General features: G+C 38.1%; 1 protein-coding gene across 1 annotated transcript in view; it reads right to left on the reverse strand.

Moving 5' to 3' along the window:
- The window catches only part of CUNH2orf16 (chromosome unknown C2orf16 homolog), a 36,756-nt gene extending 18,261 nt beyond the window's left edge, over positions 1-18,495 (reverse strand). Inside the window, exons 1-4 of the mRNA XM_053891041.1 lie at positions 18,340-18,495; positions 1,217-1,295; positions 521-575; positions 216-311 (exon numbers count right to left, since the gene is read on the reverse strand). Of these exons, the coding sequence (XP_053747016.1) occupies positions 216-311; positions 521-575; positions 1,217-1,295; positions 18,340-18,483 (374 nt within the window). The 5' untranslated portion in view covers positions 18,484-18,495. The remainder of the gene's footprint in view (positions 1-215; positions 312-520; positions 576-1,216; positions 1,296-18,339) is intronic.
- Positions 18,496-22,733: the final 4,238 nt, after the last annotated feature.

Genomic DNA, 22,733 nt, shown 5'->3' on the forward strand with positions numbered 1-22,733 from the left:
CCCTCTCTCCTACTCTCCCTCCTTCAGTTCCTTCCTTCCCCCCTCTTAAAAGTTTACCACCTTTGGGGCACCTGGCTGGCTCAGTCCGTAGAGCATGTGACTGTTGATCTCAGGGTTGAGTTCAAGCCCCAAAGAGTTTACTTAAAAAAAGGGGGTGGGGGGGGGGCTCTACCACCTGCTGCAGTTCCCACCTAGAAACTACTACTTTCCCTGACCTTGCACATTCCAGGTGTTGGAAGATCTGTTGAAGACTTCTCTCCATTGACCAGAGTATATATTCCTGGCCCCATCCCACAGGGAGTCCTGAAAAACTGGATATAAGAGATTGTATCAGTGTAGTTGAAGTGATATTAAAGTACTAGTAAAGAAACCATTAAGAAGAGTGACTTAACTTGTAAAGGAAACAGCTATCATAGTGAGTGAAGTAAAATAGTCCTAGCTTACTCCTAATTTTACAGAGTTTATCAGTAGGGTAGGCTGAAGAGAGAAAGAATAGATAGTGAAGATCAGCTTTACTCACCATGTCAGGTTAGCTTCAGGGCAACCCATTCTGAGATTTTCTTCCCACTGGGAAGCTGGGAGTAGGGGTAAAGAGTCTATCAGCATCAAAATTATTGATACTACCTTGTTCAGCCCCCTTGTTTTACAAATAAGGAAACAATGGTGAAATGATGTCCAGGATCATAAAATTAATTAGTGGTAGAGTTCAGACTTAACCTAGGTCTCAAGTTTTTCTATTTTTTTTTTTTAAGTTTTTCTATTTTAAACTATACTATGTTGCCTTCACCATGTAGTAGATGGAAGCCATTGGAAAGAGCAGGAACAATCATGGTAGTAGGGAGTTGGAGTAGGGGAAATAAAATTCATAATACATATCTTTTACTCCAAGAGAGTCTATCCAGTGTCCATGGCAGGGAAAAAAGGTATTGAAATTTCCTGCACCAAACTCTTGGTAGTTACCCCTTCTGTATTCTCTAATTTCACCAAATTTCTTTCCTGGTGCTTTGAGTTGTGTACAAAAGGAGATTAGGAAAGGAAGCATAGAATTATAAAGCTGTTTACATCTCTCTGGAAGTTGCTAGAAAGAATCTAGCATCTTTAGAGACGTTAGAAAGAATAAGCACATCTTTCATTTACATAATCTTTCAACCTCCTTCTCTCCACCTACTATTAAAGGCTAGAATCTTAAAGCAGACCCATAGTTGATGTCATGAGCCTTGAGCTGAAGAATAAAGGATAGGATCTTTCTGACCTGTGAATTTCTTGATCTTTTTCAATTTATGCTGCTTTGAAGTCTAGAGAGGCACAAAAAGAAAAAATAAAATCAGAAAACGTTCTAGGTTAGAGAATTTATCAACAGCACAGTCCATCTTATAGACACATATATTAATACAGTGGGTATCCATAACCACAGCAACAATTATGACCCCATTCATTTATTCATGAATCATTTCATGAGTACTTACTAAGTTCTAGGTATTATGTCCAGTGCTGGGACAACAAAGATAAATATAATTCCTGTATTCTGAGAACTCACACTAATAGGGAAAACAGATGTCTAAACAGTCAAGTTACAATATTGTATGGTAAATGCTGTAACAGAAATATAAGTGTTAGGGGCGCCTAGGTGGCTCAGTCGGTTAAGCATCTGACTCTTGATTTCAGCTCAGGTCATGATCTCATGATTCATGAGATTGAGCCATGAGGCAGGCTCCAGACTCCACACTAACAGCACAGAGCCAGACCCTGCTTGGGATTCTCTCCCTCTCTCTACCCCTCCCCCGTGTGTGTGTGTGTGTGTGTGTGTGTGTGTGTGCATGTGCACACTCATTCTCTCTCTCCCTTTCAAAATAAATAAATAAACAAAACAAAAAAGAAATGCTAAAAAAAAAAAAGAAAGAAAGAAATATAAGTGTTAGGGAATAAAGAGGACAGTAATTACCTGCCTGGGAGAGAAGGGAAAAATTACTCAAGAAGTTGCCATTTGTACTGGAGTTTGAAGAATCAGCAGAAGATTTTTGGATAAAGAAAGAGCATTCCAAACAAGTGGGAACATCACCAAGAAGATTATAAAGTAATGATTGTCAGGTGCCCTTTTGCTAAGTAGTGAGAGGCAAAGCTGAAAATGTAGATGGAAGCCAGATTTTGCCAAACAGTGGCATTTTTGTTTTATCCTGTAGGTCAGAATTTCCCAATCAGTAGTTTGTAAACTCCTGGGGTTGTTTTGTTTTGTTTTGTTTTGTTTTGTTTTGTTTTGCAAGGGTGTTCCAGGTCATTTTAAAGGCATAAATGACATTTGTTACCATTTCAAATAAAACAATTTTTATTTCTTCCTTTTGAATCAGGACATCAGTCTCTGAGAGTGTATTAGAAGAGCATACACAATATTATCCACAGTATTGCCAAATGGTTCAGCTAAGCAGTGTTGGACGGAAGTGTTGAAAGCAAGATTTCTTCCAAGAATGCTAGAGTGGTTCAACATAAGAAAGTAAATAAATGAGATATACCACATTAATAATATGAAGGGGGAAAAACTGAATGATTGTCTCAATTGATGGAGAAAAAGCATTGGCAAAATCCAACGCTCATTCATGATTTTTTAAAAAAATGAAAACACTCAACAAAACTAGGGATAGAAGAAAACTTCTTCAATACAGTAAAGGGCATTTATGAAAAACCCATAAGTAATATCATTCTCAATAATAAAAGATTGAAAGGTTTCCCTTCAAGGTGGGGAACAGACAATGATGCTCATTTTCACTACTTCTCTTTAACATTGTACTGGAAACTCTAACCAAAGCAATTAATAATAAAAATAAAAGTCATCTAAATGGGAAAGGAAAATGTTAAACAATTTCTCTTCACAGATAACATAATCTTATTTACAGAAAATCCTAAAAAAATACACATAAACACACATACACAATTCTTTTAGAGCTAATAAAAGAATTTAGCAAAGTTACAGAATACAATACCTGCACATAAAAAATCAGTTGTATTTCTATACACAAACAGTGAATAATCTGAAAAGGAACTTTAGAAAATAATTCCATTTTTTTAGTATCAAAAAGAATAAAATACTTAGGAATAAATTTTGCTTTACTTAGAAATAAATTTAATCAAAGAAATGTAAGGCTTGTACCCTGAAAACTATAAAGCTTTGTTGAAGAGATTAAAGAAGACCTAAATAAATGAAGACATCTCTTAACAATGGATTAGAAGATTTAATGTTGTTAAGATGGTTATATTCCTAAAGCAATTTGTAGATTCAGTTTAATCCCATCAAAATCCCAATGTCCTCTTTTGTAGAAATGGAAAAGCTGTTCTTAATATTCATATGGAACTCTAAGGGACTTGAATAGCAAAAACAATCCTGAAAAAGAAGAATAAAGTTAGAGGACTCACACTTCCTGATTTTAAAACTTTCAGTAAAGCTACAATAATCAAAATCATGTGTACTAACATAAGGATAGACATATAGATCAATGGAATAGAATTGAGAATAGAAATAAATCCTCATATTTGCAATCAATTGATTTTCATGGGTATCAAGACCATTCAATGGGGAAAGAATAGTCTTTTCAACAAATGGTGCTGGGACATCTGAATAGCCACTTGCAAAAAAAATGAATTTGAACCCTTATTTCGCATTATATACAAAAATTAAGTCAAAAAGTATCAAATACCTAGACCAAAGAGCTAAAACTATAGTTTTATAGGGATGTGATAATTGGTTTTATGTTAATTTTACATTGTGGTAGTTAATTTTATGTACGAGGCTATGGTATTCAGTTGTGGCCAAATACTAGTCTAGATGTTGCTATGAACGTATTTTTTAGATATGATTAACATTTTTTTTGATGTTTATTTTTGAGAGACAGAGAGAGACAAAGCGTGAGCAGGGAAGGGGTAGAGGGAGAGGGAGACCCAGAATCCAAAGCAGGCCCCAAGGCTCTGAGCTGTCAGCACAGAGCCCGATTTGGGGCTCAAACTCACAAACGGTGAGATCATGACCTGAGCCAAAGTTGGACGCTCAACCAACTGAGCCACCCAGGCACCCCATCGATGCGATTAACATTTTTTAAAAGATTTTATTTTTAGGGGCGCCTGGGTGGCTCAGTCAGTTAAGCTTGGAGCTTGGACTCTGTGTCTCTCTCTCTGTTCCTCCCCCATTCATGCTGTGTCTCTCTCTGTCTCTCAAAAATAAACATTTAAAAAAAATAATAATAAATAAATAAAAATAAACATTTTATTTTTAAGTAAACTCTACACACAACATGGGGCTCAGACTCACAACCCCAAGATCAAGAGTCATAGGCTCTACCTACTGAGCCAGCCAAGAGCCCCTAGATGTGATTAACATCCAAAATCAGTAGACTTTAAGCAAAGCAGATTACCCTCCATAATGTAGACAGGCATCTTCCAATCAGTTGTTGGCCTTAAAGCAGATTGTGTGAGGTTTTCTGAAAAGGAAGGAATTCTGCCTCAAGATTGAAACATATGTTGAATAACTATGCTGTATACCTGAAACTAATGTAACATTGTGTGTCAACTATACTTCAGTTAAAAAATAATTTAATTTAATTTAATTAATTTTTTTTAAAGATCAAAACATAGAAACCCTGCTTGAGTTCCTAGTCTGCCCCAAGGATTTTGGATTTGTCAGCTCTCACAGTATATCAGCCAATTCTTCAAAATCTCTTCTCCTCTCTTTTCTCTCTCTCTCCCTCTCTCTCTCTCATGTGCATGGTGTCTCTGTGTGCTGTTATAGTAAAGAACATAACTGGTGTTTGTCCCAGATTCCTGACATAGAGCTTTAAAAACCCTTGGAATTTCCTGAGTGATAGGAATGCCTTGGTTATACTAATGAGGTAGAAAGGTTACTTCTCCCTTTACTTTAGGAAACTGAAATAAACTTGCTTCTAAAATCTGATAAAGACATTACTAGAAAGGAAAATTACAGACCAATCTCTTTCAAGAACACAGATGCAAAAATCCTAAACTTAACATCAGCAAACTTAATCAAACAATATATAAAAAAGGATCATGAACAATATCACAAACCTGTTATGTTTATTTCAGGAATTCACAGTTGCCTTAATATTTTAAAAATTCATTGTAATTCAGCACTTTAATAGAATAAACAAGAAGAACCATAGGAACATCTCTTTTTTTTTTGAAGTTTAATTATTTTTGAGAGAGAGAGAGAGACAGGATAGGGGGAAGGGGCAGAGAGGGAGAGAGAGAGAGAATCCCAAGCAGGGCCATTGCTGTCAGAGCAGAGCTCAACATGAGGTCCCATCTCACAAACCTGGAGATCATGACCTGAGCAAAAATCACGAGTCAGATGCCTAACTGACTGAGCCACCCAGGTACCCCCATACAAACATTTTTTTTTATGTTTATTTATTTTTGACACACACACACACACACACACACACACACACACACACACACACACACAGTGTGAGTGGGGGAGGGGCAGGGGGGGAGAGAGAAAGACGGACAGAGACAGACACAGAGAGAGGATCTGAAGCAGGCTCTGTGCTGACAGCAGAGAATCCAATGCAGGGCTGGAACTCACAACCTGAGCCGAAGTCAGACACTTAACCAAATGAACCATCCAGGCACCCCTTGAACATCTTAATAGAGGCCGAAAAAGCACTTGATAAAATCCAATACACATTCATGCTAAAATTCTTAGCAAACCAGAAATAAAAGGGAACTTCCTTCATCTGCTAAACAATATTAGCAAAAACCACACAGTAAATATTACACATAAATAAAACTTTCCTCTACATAAAAAAAAAAAAAAGAAGATAAAAATCCCCATTATCCATTGAACATCGTACTGGGAATCCTAGCCTGTACAATAGAGCAAAGAAAAGAAATAAAATTCATAAGGCTTAGAAAGGAAGAAATAAAGCTATCATATGCAGACAATATGATTGTGTAGAATATCACAATATGCTTTTGGAAAAACATCTACTGATAAATTTTTAGGATTGATAAGCAAATTTAGCAAGATTTTTAGGTAAAAGGTCAATATAGAAATATTTATTTTTTATTTAAGAGAGAGAGAGCTTGAGTGGGGGAGAGAGGCAGAGGGGCAGAGAGAGAGAGAGAGAGAGAAGAGAATCTTAAGCAGGATCCACCCTCAGTGTGTAGCCCAACATGGGGCTCCATCCCACAACCTGGAAATCATGACCTAAGCTGAAATCAAGAGTTGGACACTCAACTGACTGAGCCACCCAGGTGCCCCGAAAGATCTATTTTATTTCCAACTATTGATATTATTTAGAAAATGACATTTTTTATTATTTAAAGATTTCATTTTTAAGTAATCTCTACACTCAACATGGAGCTTGAATTTACAACTCTGAAATCAAAAGTCACATGCTCTAATGACTGAGCCAGGCATGTGCCCCTAGAAAATGACATTTAAAATACCATAGGGGTGCCTGGGTGGCTCAGTCGGTTAAGCGTCCGACTTCGGCTCAGGTCATGATCTCGTGGTTCGTGAGTTCGAGCCCCACATCAGGCTCTGTGCTGACAGCTCCGAGCCTGGAGCCTGCTTCAGATTCTGTGTCTCCCTCTCTCTCTGGCCCTTCCCCTCTCGAGCTCTGTTTCTCTCTCTCTCTCTCTCTCTCAAAAATAAACATTAAAAAAAAATTTTTAAAATAAATAAATAAAATAAAATAAAATACCATACAAAGCCGACATTATGTGCCTCCTGATGATCATCATTACCTATGAAATAATCCCACCCCCCCCCAAAAAAAAGTAATTCTGATAAGTCTTAGATCCAACTTCTCCATCTACAGGAAATACAGAAGACAATGGAACATGTTAAATAACAACATGGGTATTTAATCAGTAAAAATCTGCCTACAAAACTCTAGAGGACAGAGGCACCTGGGTGGCTCAGTTGGTTAAGCATCTGACTTGATTTCAGCTCGAGTTTTGTAAGATGGGATTCTCTCTCCCTCTCTCTGCTCCTCTCCAGCTTGTACTCTCTTTTTCTCTCTCTCAAAATAAATAAATAAACATTAAAAAAATTTTTTCTAGGGGTGCCTCAGTGCCTCAGTTGGTTAAACCTCCGACTTCGGCTCAGGTCATGATCTCACGGGTTCGTGGGTTCCAGCCTGGCATCGGGCTCTATGTTGACAGCTGGGAGCCTGGAGCCTGCTTTGGACTCTGTGTCTCCCTCTTTCTCTGCCCCTCCCCCTTTCGCACTCTGTCTTTCTCTGTCTCTCAAAAATAAATACATTTGTTTTTAAATTTAAATTTTAAATTAAATTTAATTTAAAAAAATTTTTAAATAATAAACACAGCAACCAATCTCAATATGTGAACCTTATTTAGATCTTGAGTCAAACAAACTATAAAAAATAATTTATATCATTTATGAGACAATTGGAATTTGAATACTGATGGATATTTGATGGTATTCAAAGATTATTGTTAAGTTTTTAGACATAATAATAACATTGTGATTAAAATATTGTGATTATTTCTTTTTAAAGAGTCCTTACCTTTTAGGTATACATATTTAATTATGAATGAAATTATATTATCTGAGATTTGCTTGAAAATAATGTCAGAGTTGAAGCTGGGTGATGGGATCATGATTCCATCGAATTCGTTATACACTTCTTTTTTTTTTTTAAGTTTATTTATTTATTTTGAGAGAACGTGTGAGCATCAGCTGGGGAGGGGTAGAGAGATGGGGAGAGAAAGAATCCCAAGCAAGCGCCATGTTGTCAACATGAAGCCTGATGTGGGGCTTGAACTTACAAACCGTGAGATCATGACCTGAGTCGAAATCCAGTCAGACAATCAACTAACTAAGCCACCCAGGCACCCCTATTCATTATGCACTTCTACATGCTTTTGATTTGTTTAAAAATTTCCCTAATAAAGATGAAAAGAATCATTTACTATAGCTTCATAAAACCCTCTTTATTGAAAACTAAATTTTATTAAGAGAAATTAGGAAGGCTTAAATAAATGGAGAGACACACACATTTGTGAACAGAAGACTCATTATCTTTAGTATGTCAATTATCCTTAATCTGACCCATAAATTTGATGCAATTCCAATCAAAATCCTGCATGTTTTTGCGTGACAATTAACAGGATGGTTCAAAAATTTATATAGAAATGCCAATGACTGAGAATAACTAAGACAATTGTGAAGAAGATAAAAGTGGTAAGACACAACCAAATTTCAAGACTTACCACAAAGCCACATTAATAAATACAGTGAGGTATTGTGCAAAGATAGACTAACGTAGCAAAATGAAGAGTCCTGAAACAGACCCACACATGTATACATTTACCTGATTTATGTGTACTAATACAATGCAAGGGAAAAAATTGATGGTATTTTCAATAAATGCTGCTGGGAGAAAGTACTAGGATTTAGAGTGGGCTGATGAGGCAGAGTCATACAAGTGGAGGGTCAGATTTAAAAATTCTGATATTTTGTTCATCATAGATTTTCCACATTAATTTTGATTTGTAAATAACATTGTATTAAATATTACCTTGATTACTAAGGGGGTTTTTTTGGTGCCCCTTCAATTGTGTGCCCAAGGCGAATGCCTCACTCATCTCACCCTACTTCCTGCCCCACTGAAGGAATTGGATATTTCTCTAGAGTTTAAAAAAAAAAAAAAAAAAAAAAAAAAAGAACTTCAATACATTATACCATAGACAAATTACACCATACACAAAAAGTAACTTGAGATGGATCATAGACCTTAATGTAAAAGAAAAAAAGAAAGAAAGAAACCTAGAAGACTATCATCATAGCCTGGGGACTGGCAAAGATTTCTTACATTGGAAACAACAACAAAAAAGGCCTCACCGTAAAACTAAAAACCGATACACTGGATTTCATTAAAATTAAGAACTTCTGTTCATTAATACACCATTGTGAGTGAAAAGATAAGCCACAGAGTGGGAGTGTTTATTTTTCATACCTATAGCCGACAAACAACTCATATCTATAATATTTAAAGAATTCCCGGGGCGCCTGGCTGGCTCAGTCGGTTGGGCGTCCGACTTCAGCTCAGGTCACGATCTCGCGGTCCGTGAGTTCGAGCCCCGCGTCGGGCTCTGGGCTGATGGCTCAGAGCCTGGAGCTTGCTTCTGATTCTGTGTCTCCCTCTCTCTCTGCCCCTCCCCCGCTCATGCTCTCTCTCTGTCTCAAAAATAAATAATAAAAACATTTTAAATAAATAAATAAAGAAAGAAAGAAAGAATTCCCACAAATTAATAAGTAAAAGGCTGACAACCCAATCATTAAAAATCGGCAAAAAATTGGACAGGCAGATCACAAAAGAGGATTTTCAAATGGCCAACAAACATAGGAAGTTGCTCAATATCATTAGCAATCAGGCAAATGTGCATTAAAACCACAACGCAAGCATACTACCTGGAGTGTCTAAAATTAATAAGGTGGACAGAGTCAAGGGTTAACAAGAATGTGGAAAAACTAGAACTCTCATACTCTATTAATGGAAGTATAAACTGGTATAATTACTTTAGAGAACTGTTTGCTATCATCTACTAAAATTAAACACAGCAGGGGCGTCTGGGGTGGTTCAGTCAGTTAAGTGACGGACTCTTGATTTCAGCTCAGGTCATGATCTCAAGGTTTGCGGGATTGAGCCCTGCGCTGAGCCTCATGCTGTCAGCACAGAGCCTGCTTCGGATTCTCTCTCTCCCTCTCTCTCTGCTCCTCCCCTGCTCATGCTGTCTCTCTCAAAATAAATAAAGTTTATAAATTTATTAATTAATTAATTAAATTAAACATAGTATATGGCCAAGCAATTGCTATCCTACTAGAAATAGGGTTCCACACCAACAATGTATCATTTACAATTAACATCTTGAGACTTTATCTTGTCATACAGGGATGTACATTTTTAATTATAAAAAATACCTGACTTTTTGAAATGCAGTATGCAAGAATGCCAGCCACTGGGTCATAAAGGCAATTTTTGGTCTATTTTTTATGCCACAACAGGCAGTTAAATTTCATTCTACATTTATTTATACATTGTGGTCCCAAACTAACAAGCATGACCTAATGTCACTTTAAAATTTGTTGTCAAATCGGGGCGCCTGGGTGGCTCAGTCGGTTAGGTGTCCGACTTCGACTCAGGTCATGATCTCGCGGTCCGTGAGTTCGAGCCCCGCGTCGGGCTCTGTGCTGACTTCTCAGAGCCTGGAGCCTGTTTCAGATTCTGTGTCTCCCTCTCTCTCTGCCCCTACCCCGTTCATGCTCTGTCTCTCTTTGTCTCAAAAATAAATAAACGTTAAAAAAAATTTAAAAAAAAATAAAATTTGTTGTCAAATAAATAAATAAATAAATAAATAAAATTTGTTGTCAACTAGGGTGCCTGGGTGGCTCAGTCAGTTGAGCATCTGACTCTTGGTTTCGGTTCAGGTCATGATCCCAGGGTTGTGGGATTGGTCCTGAGTCAGGCCTGCTTGGGATTCTCTCTCTCTCTCCCTCTGCTCCTTTTCCCCACTCACATACTCAATCTCTCTCTCTCAAATTAAAGAAAAAGAAAAGAAAAAGAAACAAAAAAGAATTTGTTGTCAACAACATGTGAATCTCAAAAACATTATGTTCAACAAAAGAAGCCAGATACAAAACAATATATACTGTATTACTCTATTTTTTATTCTTATTTTAAAAATTTTAACTCCAGTGTAGTTAATATACAGTGTTATATTACTTTCAGGTGTACAGTATAGAGATTCAACACTTCCGTATATTATTCAGGGCTCACCAAGATAGTATACTCTTAGGATGTATGGCTGGCTCTGTAGGTAGAGTATACGACTCTTAATCTTGGGGTTGTAGGTTTAAGCCCCATGTTGGGTGTAGAGATTACTTTAAAAAGAAAGAAAAAGAAAGAAAGAAAGAAAGAAAGAAAGAAAGAAAGAAAGAAAGAAAGAAAGAAAGAAAGAAAGAAAGAAAGAAAAAGAAATAAGAGTCTTAAAACAAAACAAAAGGTAGTATACTCTTAATACTCTTCACCTATTTCACCTATCCCCTCCCACCTCCCCTCGGGGTTTGTTCTCTATGGTTAAGAGTCTGTTTTTTGGTTTGTCTCTCTTTTTTCTTTTTTTTTTTTTTTTTTTTGTTCCTTTGTTTTGTTTCTTAAATTCCACATATGAGTGAAATCATAAGGTATTTGTCTTTCTCTGGTTTTTTAAATTTGTTTTTATTAAACATTTTTATTTATTTTTGAGAGACAGAGTGTGAGCAGGGAGGGGCAGAGAGAGAGAAAAGGGAGACACAGAATCCGAAGCAGGCACCAGGATCTGAGCTGTCAGCACAGAGCCTGATGCAGGGCTCAAACCCACAGACCGCGAGATCATGACCTGATCTGAAGTCGGACGCCTAAGCGACTGGGTCACCCAGGCGCCTCACTCTCACTGACTTATTTCACTTGGTATTATACTCTCTAGATCCATCCATGTTGTTGCAAATAGCAAGGTTTTGGGGTTTTTATGGCTGGTGTTACCAAGAATGTGGAAAAACTAGAATTCTCATACTCTATTAATGGAAGTATAAACTGGTATAATTACTTTATAGAACTGTTTGCTATCATCTACTAAAATTAAACATAGCAGGGGTGTCTGGGGTGGTTCAGTCAGTTAAGTGTGTATATACACATGTTCTTGATCCATTCACGTACCAATAGATATATAATTTTATTTTTACAAGGTTCAAGAAGAGGCAAATTAATCCATGCCCATAGACATCAGAATAGAGGTTGCCTCTGAGTGGGAGGAGAACAGACTAGAAAAGATCATGAAGGAACTCTCCATGATTATAGCAATATTATAAGCTTGATTGGGGTGCTAGTTAATGGGTATATAAATTTATCAAAACTCATCAAACTGTACACATAAGATCTGTGCATTTTGCTGTATATCATCATGCTTGAATGAAAAGTATATTTGACAAAAAAGCTTTTTCTTACATACATAGGTACTAAGAAAGTTTATTAATTATGTAGCAAGGTGACATTGAGTAATTTACACTACACTTTGTTTTCTTGCTACATACTTCTGGGAAAGAAACTGCTGTTTCCCCTCACCAAAGAGGGCAGCTAGGCCTTTGTTCTTAAGGTCTTGGTTCCCCTAATCCATGGCAGGGAGTTAAGTTTCACATGCTGAAAAAATTAGCAGGAATGTAAGAGACACCCCTCATATAAGACTAGATCTGTGCGGGGTTTTAAGCTGAATTGTGCCAGAGGCTTAGTGTTTAGTGCTTTCAGGGTTGAGAAGAAAAGGAAGCTGGCTCCCTGAAATGGAAACAATACTGAGGCTGCTGATACAACGGAATAGTGAGGCCCTGAGCATGGTGGGATTTAGCCCTCCTGCTGTTAACAGCTCAGATGTAGTATACTGAGGACTTCAGCAAACGTCTCTGTGACCAAGCTTGGCACAAAGGCGTTGAGCCACAGTTTTTGCCTTCAGATGGCAAGGAAAAAAGCAACACTTATTCCCATGGTTTAAGGACCTGATCCTCTGCCATTTTGGACAAATGGCACAAACTCCAGAGTTCTTGGGGCGCCTGGGTGGCTCAGTCGGTTAAGCTTCAGACTTTGGCTCAGGTCATGATCTTGGGGTTCATGAGTTCAAGCCCTACGTGAGGCTGTGTGCTGACAGCTCAGAGCCTGGAACCTGCTTCAGATTCTGTGTCTCCCTCTCTCTCTGCCCCTCCCCCACTCACGTTCTCTCTCTCTCTCTCTCTCTCTCTCTCTCTCTCTCTCTCTCTCTCTCTCAAGAATACACAAACATTTTAAAAAATTAAAAACAAAAACAAACTCCAAAGTTCTTATACAATAAAAAGGTTGGGGAGTTAAAGCTGATACTGGACTTTTTTGCCAACCTAGGTGATAGGAGGTTTAAACTAGATTAAACTTGATAACAGACAAGGAAATATATTTGCCCTTTTTTTATACCTAATTGTTGTGGAACAATTCATACCTGTCCAAGTCAATTAGATATCATGCATCATCACTTGTTACATGGGGAAAAAGTGGACATTTGTCTTTTCTCTTTCTCTTAAAGATGGTATTAAAGTGAACTTTGCAATTTTAAAAACCATGCTGTTTTAAAATGAAATAAAATGTCTACGGCCATACCACCCTGAACGCACCCAATCTCGTCTAAAATGAAATATTATTTACCTAAAGTCATTTACCATATATGATGAAAAAGAGATAAAAATGATGTTTAAATTCCCAAGGGGGTTGACAAATTTTTGACAGTGAAAGAAGTTTGAGGGTCAAACCAGGTTGGGAAATGCTGCTGCAGGCAGAGGATGCTGAGAGATTTTATTCATTTAGTTAGTTACTTTTGGCAGAGTGACGCAATCAGCTGCGGGAAGTTTTGTGTGGGTGGTTTTTGTCTTGTAGAGTCAGGGTCTCTTTAGGCACTAGGCTGGAAAAAGTTTGTAGGAGACAAGCTAGCATACTGTAAATACATGAAGTCCTAGTTAAGGCAATAATAATCTGGATTGTTGTATCTGAGAGATGTTTCTGAGAAAAAAACTGAAAAGACTTTGTGGCCAAATACATTGACAACTATATCTATCTCCAAGATCTGGAAGGTAGGCTAGTGCTGTCCAATAGATTTTTCTCTCTGATGATGGACATATTCTATTTCCGCTCTGTCCAATATGATAATCTCTAGCCACCTGTGATAGTGAAATGTCAATAGGGCAATGAAGGAACTGAATTTTAAATTTTATGTGATTTGATTAATTTAAATTTAAATGGCCACAGGTGGTCAGTGGATACCAGATTGGAAAGCACAGGTCTATACCATTAATTTGAGTTGCTGGATGAATATCTCCACATAAATTTTACAAGCACTTCAAACGTAATAGTTCATGTTCCGCCTCCTACCACACTCACAACTTCTGTCTAATGTTTCCTACATCGTTCAAAATGCCATCATCTTGTCATTCGCTCAGGGTTAAAGTTGAGAAGTCACTTATTCATTTCACAAACATATAGGGAGCACTTACTAAATGCCACGCAGCATACTAGGCACAGGGGATACAAAGATAAGTACAGTCCTTGTAGGAAAACAATGATAATATCCATAATTAACTCTCGTATTTGAGATCCAATCAGGAAAAAAAGATTCACTCCCTTCTCTCTCTTTCTGCTTTACTTTCCACATCCAAACTTTCACCACAATACCTCCCTGAGGGCAAAGATTTTTGTCCCTTGCATTTACTGCTGTATCCATTGTGCCTACAGTAGCACCTTGTATATGGTGGTAGTGGGTGATAAACATTTGAGGAATGTATCCAGGACCTCTCTCCTACCTTTCTGCTCTAATTCTTTAACTCCCTTTCCCCTTCTTCCCACTACATCATTAATAGAGCCTCCGATTGGCTTAGCTACCCAGGCAACTGCCATAGATGCTTCCTGGAGTTATTTTAAAGCTTTCCTCTCAAAATGTGGTCCTGAGTCAGTCAGGTTACAGGATACAAAATCACCGTACAGAAATCCACTACATTTATATACACGAATAATGAACCGTAGAAAGAGAAATTAAGAAAACAATCCCATTTACGATTGCACCAAAAATAATAGAATACCTAGGATTAAACTTAGGAGGTCAAAGACCTGCACTCAGAAAACTATAAAACACTGATGAAAAAATTGGAGATGGCACAAATGGAAAGGCATTCCATGCTCATGGCTAAGAAGAACAAATATTGTTAAAATGTCCATACTACCCAAAGCAATCTACAGATTTCATGCAATCCCTATCAAAATACCAATAGCATTTTTCACAAAACTAGAATAAACAATCATACAATGTATATGGAACCACAAAAGACCACAAACAGCCAAAGCAATCTTGAAAACACACACACCCACAAATCTAGAGATACCACAATTCCACATTTCAAGATATACTAAAAAGCTATAGTAATCAAAACAGTGTGGTATTGGCACCAAAAACAGACACAGAGATCAAAGGAACAGAATAGAAAGCTCAGAAATAAACCCATGATTACATGGTCAAGTAATCTTCAACAAAGGAGGCAAGAATATGCAGTGGGGAAAAGACAGTCTGTTAAACAAATGGTGTTGGGAAAACTGGACATTTACATGCAAAAGAATGAAACTGGACCATTTTCTTACACCATACACAAAAATAAACTCAAAATGGGTTAAAGACCTGAATGTGAAACCTGAAACCAAAAAAATCCTTGAAGAAAGCACAGGCAGTAATTTGACATCGACCACAGCAACATTTTTCTAGATATGTCTCCTGAGGCAAGGGAAACAAAAGCAAAAATAAACTATTGGGACTACATCAAAACAAAAAGCTTCTGCACAGTGAAGGAAACAATCAATGAAACTAAAAGACAACCTACTGAATGGGAGAAGATATTTGCAAATGACATATCCGATAAAGTGTATCTAAAATTCATAAAGAGCTTACAAAACTCAACACCAAAACCCACAAATAATCCAATTAAAAACGGGCAGAAGAGATGAATAGACATTTCTCCAAAGATGACATACAGATGGCCAGTAGACACATGAAAAGATGGTCAAAATCACTCATCATCAGAAAAAATGAAGATCAAAACTACTATGAGCTATCACCTCACACCTGTCAGAATGGCTAAAATCAGTAACACAAGAAACAAGTATTGGCAAGGATGTGGAGAAAAAGGAACTCTCACGCACCGATGGTGGGAATCCAAACAGGTGCAGCCACTATGAAAAACAGTATGAAGGTCTCTCAAAAAATTAAAAATAGAATTAACATATAATCCAGTGATTGTACTATTGAGTATTTACCCCAAAACTATGAAAATGCTAATTTGAAAGGGTATATGCACACTATGTTTATAGCAACACTATTTACTATAGGCAAATTACAAAAGCAGTTCAAGTGTCCATTGAAAGATGAATCGGTAAAGAATATGTGGTATACAGATACAATGGAATTCAGGCATAAAAAAGAATGAAATGATGCCGTTTGCAACAACACGGATGGATCTAGAGAGTATAATGCTAGGCGAAATAAACCAGGCAGAGAAAGACAAATTCCACATGATTTCACTCATATGTGGAACTTAAGAAACAAAACAAAAGAACAAAGGAAAAATAAAAAGACAAACCATGGGGCACTTGAGTGGCTCAGTTGGTTAAGCGTCCCACTTCAGTTCAGGTCATCAGCTCACAGTTTGTGAGTTCAAGCCCCACATTGGGCTCTGTACTGACAGCACAGACAGAGCCTGCTTCAGATCCTCTGTCTCCCTCTCTCTGTCCCTCATCCTGCTCCCAAAAATAAATAAACATTTTGGAAAAAAAAAAAAAAAAAAAAAGGACAAACCAAAAAACAGACCCAAGTATAAAGGTTTTTTTTTTAATGTTTATTTTTGAGAGAGAGGGGGGACACAGTGTGAACAGGGGAGGGGCAGAGAGAGAGGGAGACACAGAGTCTGAAACAAGCTCCAGGCTCTGAGCTGTCAGCACACAGCCCCACATGGGGCTCGAACTCGTGAACCCCAAGATCATGACCTGAGCCAAAGTCCGATGCTTAACGGATTGATCCACCCAGGCGCCCCCCCCCCCCCCCGCCTGTCCAGACTCTTAACTATAGAGAACAAATAGATGGTTATCAGAGGGGAGGTGTGGGGAGGGGATGGGTGAAATAGCTGAAGGGGATTAAGAGTACACTTATCATGATGAGCACTGGGTAATGTATAAAATTGTTGAATCATTACATTGTATACTTGAAACTAATATAATACTGTATGTTAACTATACTGGAATTAAAATTTAAAACTAAACTAAACTAAACTAAAATAAAATAAAATGTTTCTTCCTTAAAAGAAAAAAAGTGTGGTCCTTGGTCCAACAGCAGTAGCATCACCTGGGAGCTTGTTACAAAGGCAGAATCTCAATCCCTACCCCACAGCTACTAAATCAGAATCTACTTTTTTTTTTATTTTTAAGTTTATTTATTTATTTATTTATTTATTTATTTATTTATTTATTTTGAGAGAGAGAGAGAGAGAGAGAGAGAGAGAGAGAGAGAATGAGTAGGGGAGAGGCAGAGAGAGAGAGAGAATCCCAAGCAGGCTTCATACTGTCAGTGCAGAGCCCGATGCGAGGCTCAAATTCACAAACCAGTAGAGCATGACCTGAGCCGAAATCCAGAGTCAGATGCTTAACTGAGAGCCGGGCACCACCCCCCTTCTACTTTTTAACAAGACCCCCAGCTGATTGATTCATATGCATGTAACAGTTTGAGAAGCACTGCTCTAAAGCACGGATCTAAGCACATTTTTACCCGGCTCTAAGATCTTCGACATCTTTCAACTGCACACAGAATTAATATTTATAGGAAGTGTTCAGCTTGGCATTCAAAGCCCTCCACAATGTCATCTCTATCAATTTTCCAAACTTTTCTCTCACTGTGCTCCCTATACTTCTACACTCCCATCCGTTTAAGTTCAAGCACATCTCTTCAAACACATCCAACACTCTTCAGCTTCCCATGCTTTTCCCCCGTCTATTCCTTCCATCTGGAAGGTCTTCACTACTCTCCTTCATCCACACTATCCACCCTCAAAGCCCTACCCTTCCTCTGAAGCACAACTCAAACCTGAGCTATCCCAGAGGCATTTTATAGATCACCCTGCTTCAAAAGACTCTCTTTACCTCCCACCTCTTCAGCAGTATTTATACTTCTATTAATTCATCATTTCCTCTTTCCTTGTGTTATGTACATATCTGACTGACTGTCTCCCCCACTTCACCTTGAGCTCCTAGAAGGTGGGGATGGTGTTTTATTCTTCCTCAATGTCTAGTACACCGCCATATATAAATGGTGTTCAAGGTTTGTTGAAATAAACTGAAGCAGGGGGTGCACCTGGGTAGCTCAGTTGGTTAAGCATCCGACTCTTGATCTTGGCTCAGGTCATGATCTCACAGTTAGTGAGATGGGAGTCCCAAACTGGGCTCTGCAGTGACATCGCAGAGCTTGCTTGGGATTCCCTCTCACCCTCTCTCTTCCCGTCCCCCACTTATGCATGCGTGTTCACTCTCTCAAAATAAATAAATATCTAAAAGAAAAAGAAATAAACTGAAGGGAACAGGATTGAGCATGACTTATAGGAAGACATCCATAGGCCCTATCTCAACTCCCCTCTTCCCCCCACCTAATTCCTCCCATGGTCCAAGACGTAGGGGTTTCCACGGCTTCAGGGGCAGGGACAGGGAGCAGTGAATTTCAAGGGACTGTTGCATTACATACCTCTGAGTCTGCCTTGAATGCCACATGCTCTGTGCTCTGTTTCCAAGAAAACAGCCCCCAAAGCCCCCAAACAAGGAAGCCAAATAATAGTGGAAGGCTGACATATGATGGCAGTGGGATGGCCAGCCCCCAAACCGGCGCCATTACTCAACCCCATGCCCCTCTCAGCCAAACAGTGTTTTCCCTCAAGGTTGTGACTATATATGACATCACAATGGACATTCCAAGGTAAACCTGACAGGGCCCAGCCAATGTGCATGCTGCCCAAGTGTCTCTTCTGAGCCATGCCCATCTGCTGCTCCTTTTTGCAGCTGCTCACAGGCTCTGTCCTGACAGCCAATGCTCAGGGAAGACCTTTACAATTCCACTAAGATTGGGCTGGGCAAGTTGGCATAACGTAAAGAGTATGGAAGCAAAATTTTAAAGAAGGCCTTCCATGTGGCCTGTCTTGCCCTATAAGCATCTTCTCTGGAACTAGTCATTCCCTAGAGTCCAGGTATGGTGTCATATGTTCCCAGTTACAAATCAGAATAGAGGGTCAAGTACATTTAAGAAATCTAGGATATCTTCAGTAGATACTCTCAGAAAATCTGATATATATGGTTTCCCAACTCCAAGGTTTGACACATTTCTCAGTTGCTATAGCATTGAAACAGAGAAGAGATGTCACATAGGGAAATTAAATCACCTTAGAGGATTGCTGTATTCCAGAATCCATGGTCTCATTTTCCAAGTCTAGAACATATATTATGTCATTACACCCAGAGTTAACTGGATTCTCTATGGGTAATTCACTGTAAACAAAATTTATAAGGAATTAACTTGTGCTATAATCAAGAGAAATAAAACTGGCCAGGACATTTTTTTTCTTATAGGAAAGTTAATCTGGAAAATCAATTCAATTAAATAACTACTGAATAAAAGACACTGTTTTAGAAAAAGACAATCATGCGGGGCACCTGGGTGGCTCAGTCAGTTAAACGTCTGACTTCAGCTCAGGTCATGATCTCACAGTCTGTGAGTTCAAGACCCACGTCAGGCTCTGTGCTGACAGCTCAGAGCCTAGAGCCTGTTTCGGATTCTGTGTCTCCCTCCCTCTCTGCCCCTCCCCCGCTCATGCTCTGTCTCTCTCTGTCTCAAAAATAAATAAAAACATTTAAAAAAATGTTTTTAAAAAGACAATCATGGTCTCTCAGTCTCTCACCTTATAGAATTTTCAGTCTACTGGGGCAGCCAAAGTAATATTCTCAAAAAGTCCATCAACAAGGAAGTGGTTAAATACACATGGTATGTCCATATTATGAAATACTTTGCAGTCACTATAAAAATCATAATTATAAAGAATTATACTTGTCATGCTGAGCACATACTATGTGGCAGGTGCTAGTATATGCCAACCTAGAGTTCTAAGGTTAGGAATGGAGATACTGCTTTGGTTCTTTTTTCCTTTTGTCCTTTCTTTCTTTAAAAAATTTTTTTAATTTATTTATTTTTGAGAGACGGAGAGAGACAGAGACAGAGACAGAGTGTGAGCGGGGGAGGGGCAGAGAGAGAGGGAGACACAATCCGAAGCAGGCTCCAGGCTCTGAGCTGTTAGCACAGAGCCCGACATGGGGCTCGAACTCACGAACTGTGAGATCATGACCTGAGATGAAGTCAGACCCTTAACGACTGAGCCACCCAGGAGCCCCTGATTTGGTTCTTAAAACACGTTTGTACGGTTTTACAAGCACCTTTTTCTATATGTACATAAAAGTTAGTTCTTCGTGTCTTGAAGATTTACTCACCATTATGTTTGAGTCATCTGCTATTTTCTACAGCTGAGATTCATTTTTATCATTTCATTGGATTGTATAACCACTACATAACTTATTTATCCATTACAATATTGATGGACATTTGGCTTGTTTTCCAAGTTTGGCTTTTATAAACAATGCTGTTAAAAACATCCTTGTCCATGTATCTTGGTGCACCTTTGTTCCTATTTCTCTACGGCAGTGGTTCTCAAGCTTTAACATGCATCAGAATCATGTGAAGGGCTTGTTAAAACACAGATTGCTGTCTCTATCCCTAGAGTTGTTGAGTAAGTTTGGAATAGAGCTCTGGAATTTGGCATTTCTAAGAAGTTTCCAGACGTTGCTGATGCTGCTGGACCAACGACTACATTTTAAGGTTCTCTGCTCTAGGGCATTTACCAAGGAGTGGAGTAGCTAGGTTATGGAGCATGCATAACTTAAACTTTAGTAGACAGTGCTAAACTGCTTTTTCCCGAGTGGTTACGTCAACATTTCCACCAGTGGTGAATGGCAGGTCTTCCTGTTCCATTTTCATGCCAACATGTGGTATTTTCAGGCTGTTTAATTTTAGCCAATCTGGTATATGTGGAAATGGTATTTCATTGCTTAACTTAAAGTCCTCTGATTACTAAACTACTAACTTGTGAACACATTTTCATAAGTTAATTGGGCATTTTGTTTTTAGACACAATGCTGCATTCCAGTTTCTAATATTTTGTTTGGGATTTTTGTTACCTCTTTTCATGAGCGAGACCATCCTGTAATATTTCTCTCTTGTTCTTTGTCAGACTTTCGGTATCAAGGTCATGCTAGACTCATGAGTTGAGGAATGTTCCCTCTTTTTTTTTATTGTTATGAAAAAGTTTGCATAAAATTGGAACTATTTGATTCTTCAACATTTGGTACAACTTGTCACCAAAGCCATAAAAGCCTGGAGTTTTCTTTGAGTGAAGGTTTTTGGCTAAATATTCAATTTATTTGAAGGTTATAATACTATTGAGAATTTGTAAATTTTTTTGTCTTCTATGGTGACTTATACTTTCTAGTAATTTTTCCATTTAATCTACATTTTCAAATGTATTGATATAAAATTACTCAAATGCAGTACTGTCTCCTTGTTTTCATATTAGTTATTTGTGTCTTTCGTCTTTCCTTTTTTCCCTATCCTTGATCTATCTTGCTAGACATTTGTCCATTTTAATTATTTCAAAGAGCCAACTTTCTGTATGTTTACTTTCTATTTCAATAATTTCTCCCTTTGCCTTTATTATTTCCTTACTTCTACTTTCTCCCTTGTCCCAGTTTTATTGAGATATAATTGACAATTCTACCTTCTTTGGATTTACTTTGCATTTTTTTCTACCTTCCTGAGACAAATGCACTTTTAACCCTTTTTCCCTAATATATGCATTTGAAAGTATAAATTTCCTCTTAAGTACTACTTTAGTTTCATCCTGCAAGTTATGTAGAATTTTTAAAAATTTTTTAATGTTTATTTATTTTTGAGAGACAGAGAGAGACAGAGCACAAGCAGGGGAGAGACAGAGAGAGAGGGAGATACAGAATCCAAAGCAGACTCCAGCCTCTGGGCTGTCAACACAGAGCCTGACACAGGGCTCAAACCCACAAACTGTGAGATAATGACCTGAGCCGAAGTTGGATACTTAACTGACTGAGCCACCCCACGGCCCCTGATATGTAGCATTTTTATCATTCTGTTTCAACTATTTTCTAATTTCCAGGACAATTTTTTCTTTGATTCATGGGTTATTTGGTAGTTCATTTTAAGTTTCTAGACATATGGGGATTTTCTTTTTTTTTTTTCTTTTCAAATTTTTATTTAAATTCTAGTCAGTTAACATACAGTGCAATATTGGCTTCAGGAGTACAATTCAGTGATTCATCACTTACATAAAACACCCAGAGCTCATCACAACAAGTGCCCTCCTTAATACCCATCAACCATCTAATCTAGCCCATCTCCCACCCCCTTCCCTCCATCAACCCTGTTTGTTCTCTATCTTTAAAGGTCTCTTATGGTTTGTTTCCCTTTCTCTTTTTGTTTCCTCCTCCCATATGTTCATCTGTTTTGTTTCTAAAATTCTGCATATTAGTGAAATCATGTAGTATTTGTCTTTCTCTGACTTATTTCACCTAGCATAATACACTGTAGCTCCATCCACGTCATTGCAAATGGCGAGATTTCATTCTTTTTGATGGTTGAGTAATAGTCCATTGTGTTGTGCATGTGTGTGTGTGTGTGTGTGTGTGTGTGTGTGTGTGTGTGTATGTGTGTGTTTTCTTTATCCATTCATCAGTCAATAGACATTCAGTCTCTCTCCATAGTTTGGCTATTGCTGATAGTGCTATTATAAACATTGGGGTGCATGTACCCCTTCAAATCTGTATTTTGTATCCTTTGAATAAATACCTAGTAGTGCAATTGCTAGATCATAGGGTAGTTCTAGTTTTAACTTTTTGACAAACCTCCATACTGTTCTCCAGAGTGGCTGCACCAGTTTGCATTCCACCAAGAGTGCAAGAGGGTTCCACTTTCTCTGCATCCTCGTCAACATCTGTTGTTTCCTGGGTTGTTCA

The sequence above is a fragment of the Panthera pardus genome, unplaced genomic scaffold (genome assembly GCF_024362965.1).
Source record: "Panthera pardus isolate Hobbes unplaced genomic scaffold, ASM2436296v1 HiC_scaffold_26, whole genome shotgun sequence".
Lineage (NCBI taxonomy): Eukaryota > Metazoa > Chordata > Mammalia > Carnivora > Felidae > Panthera > Panthera pardus.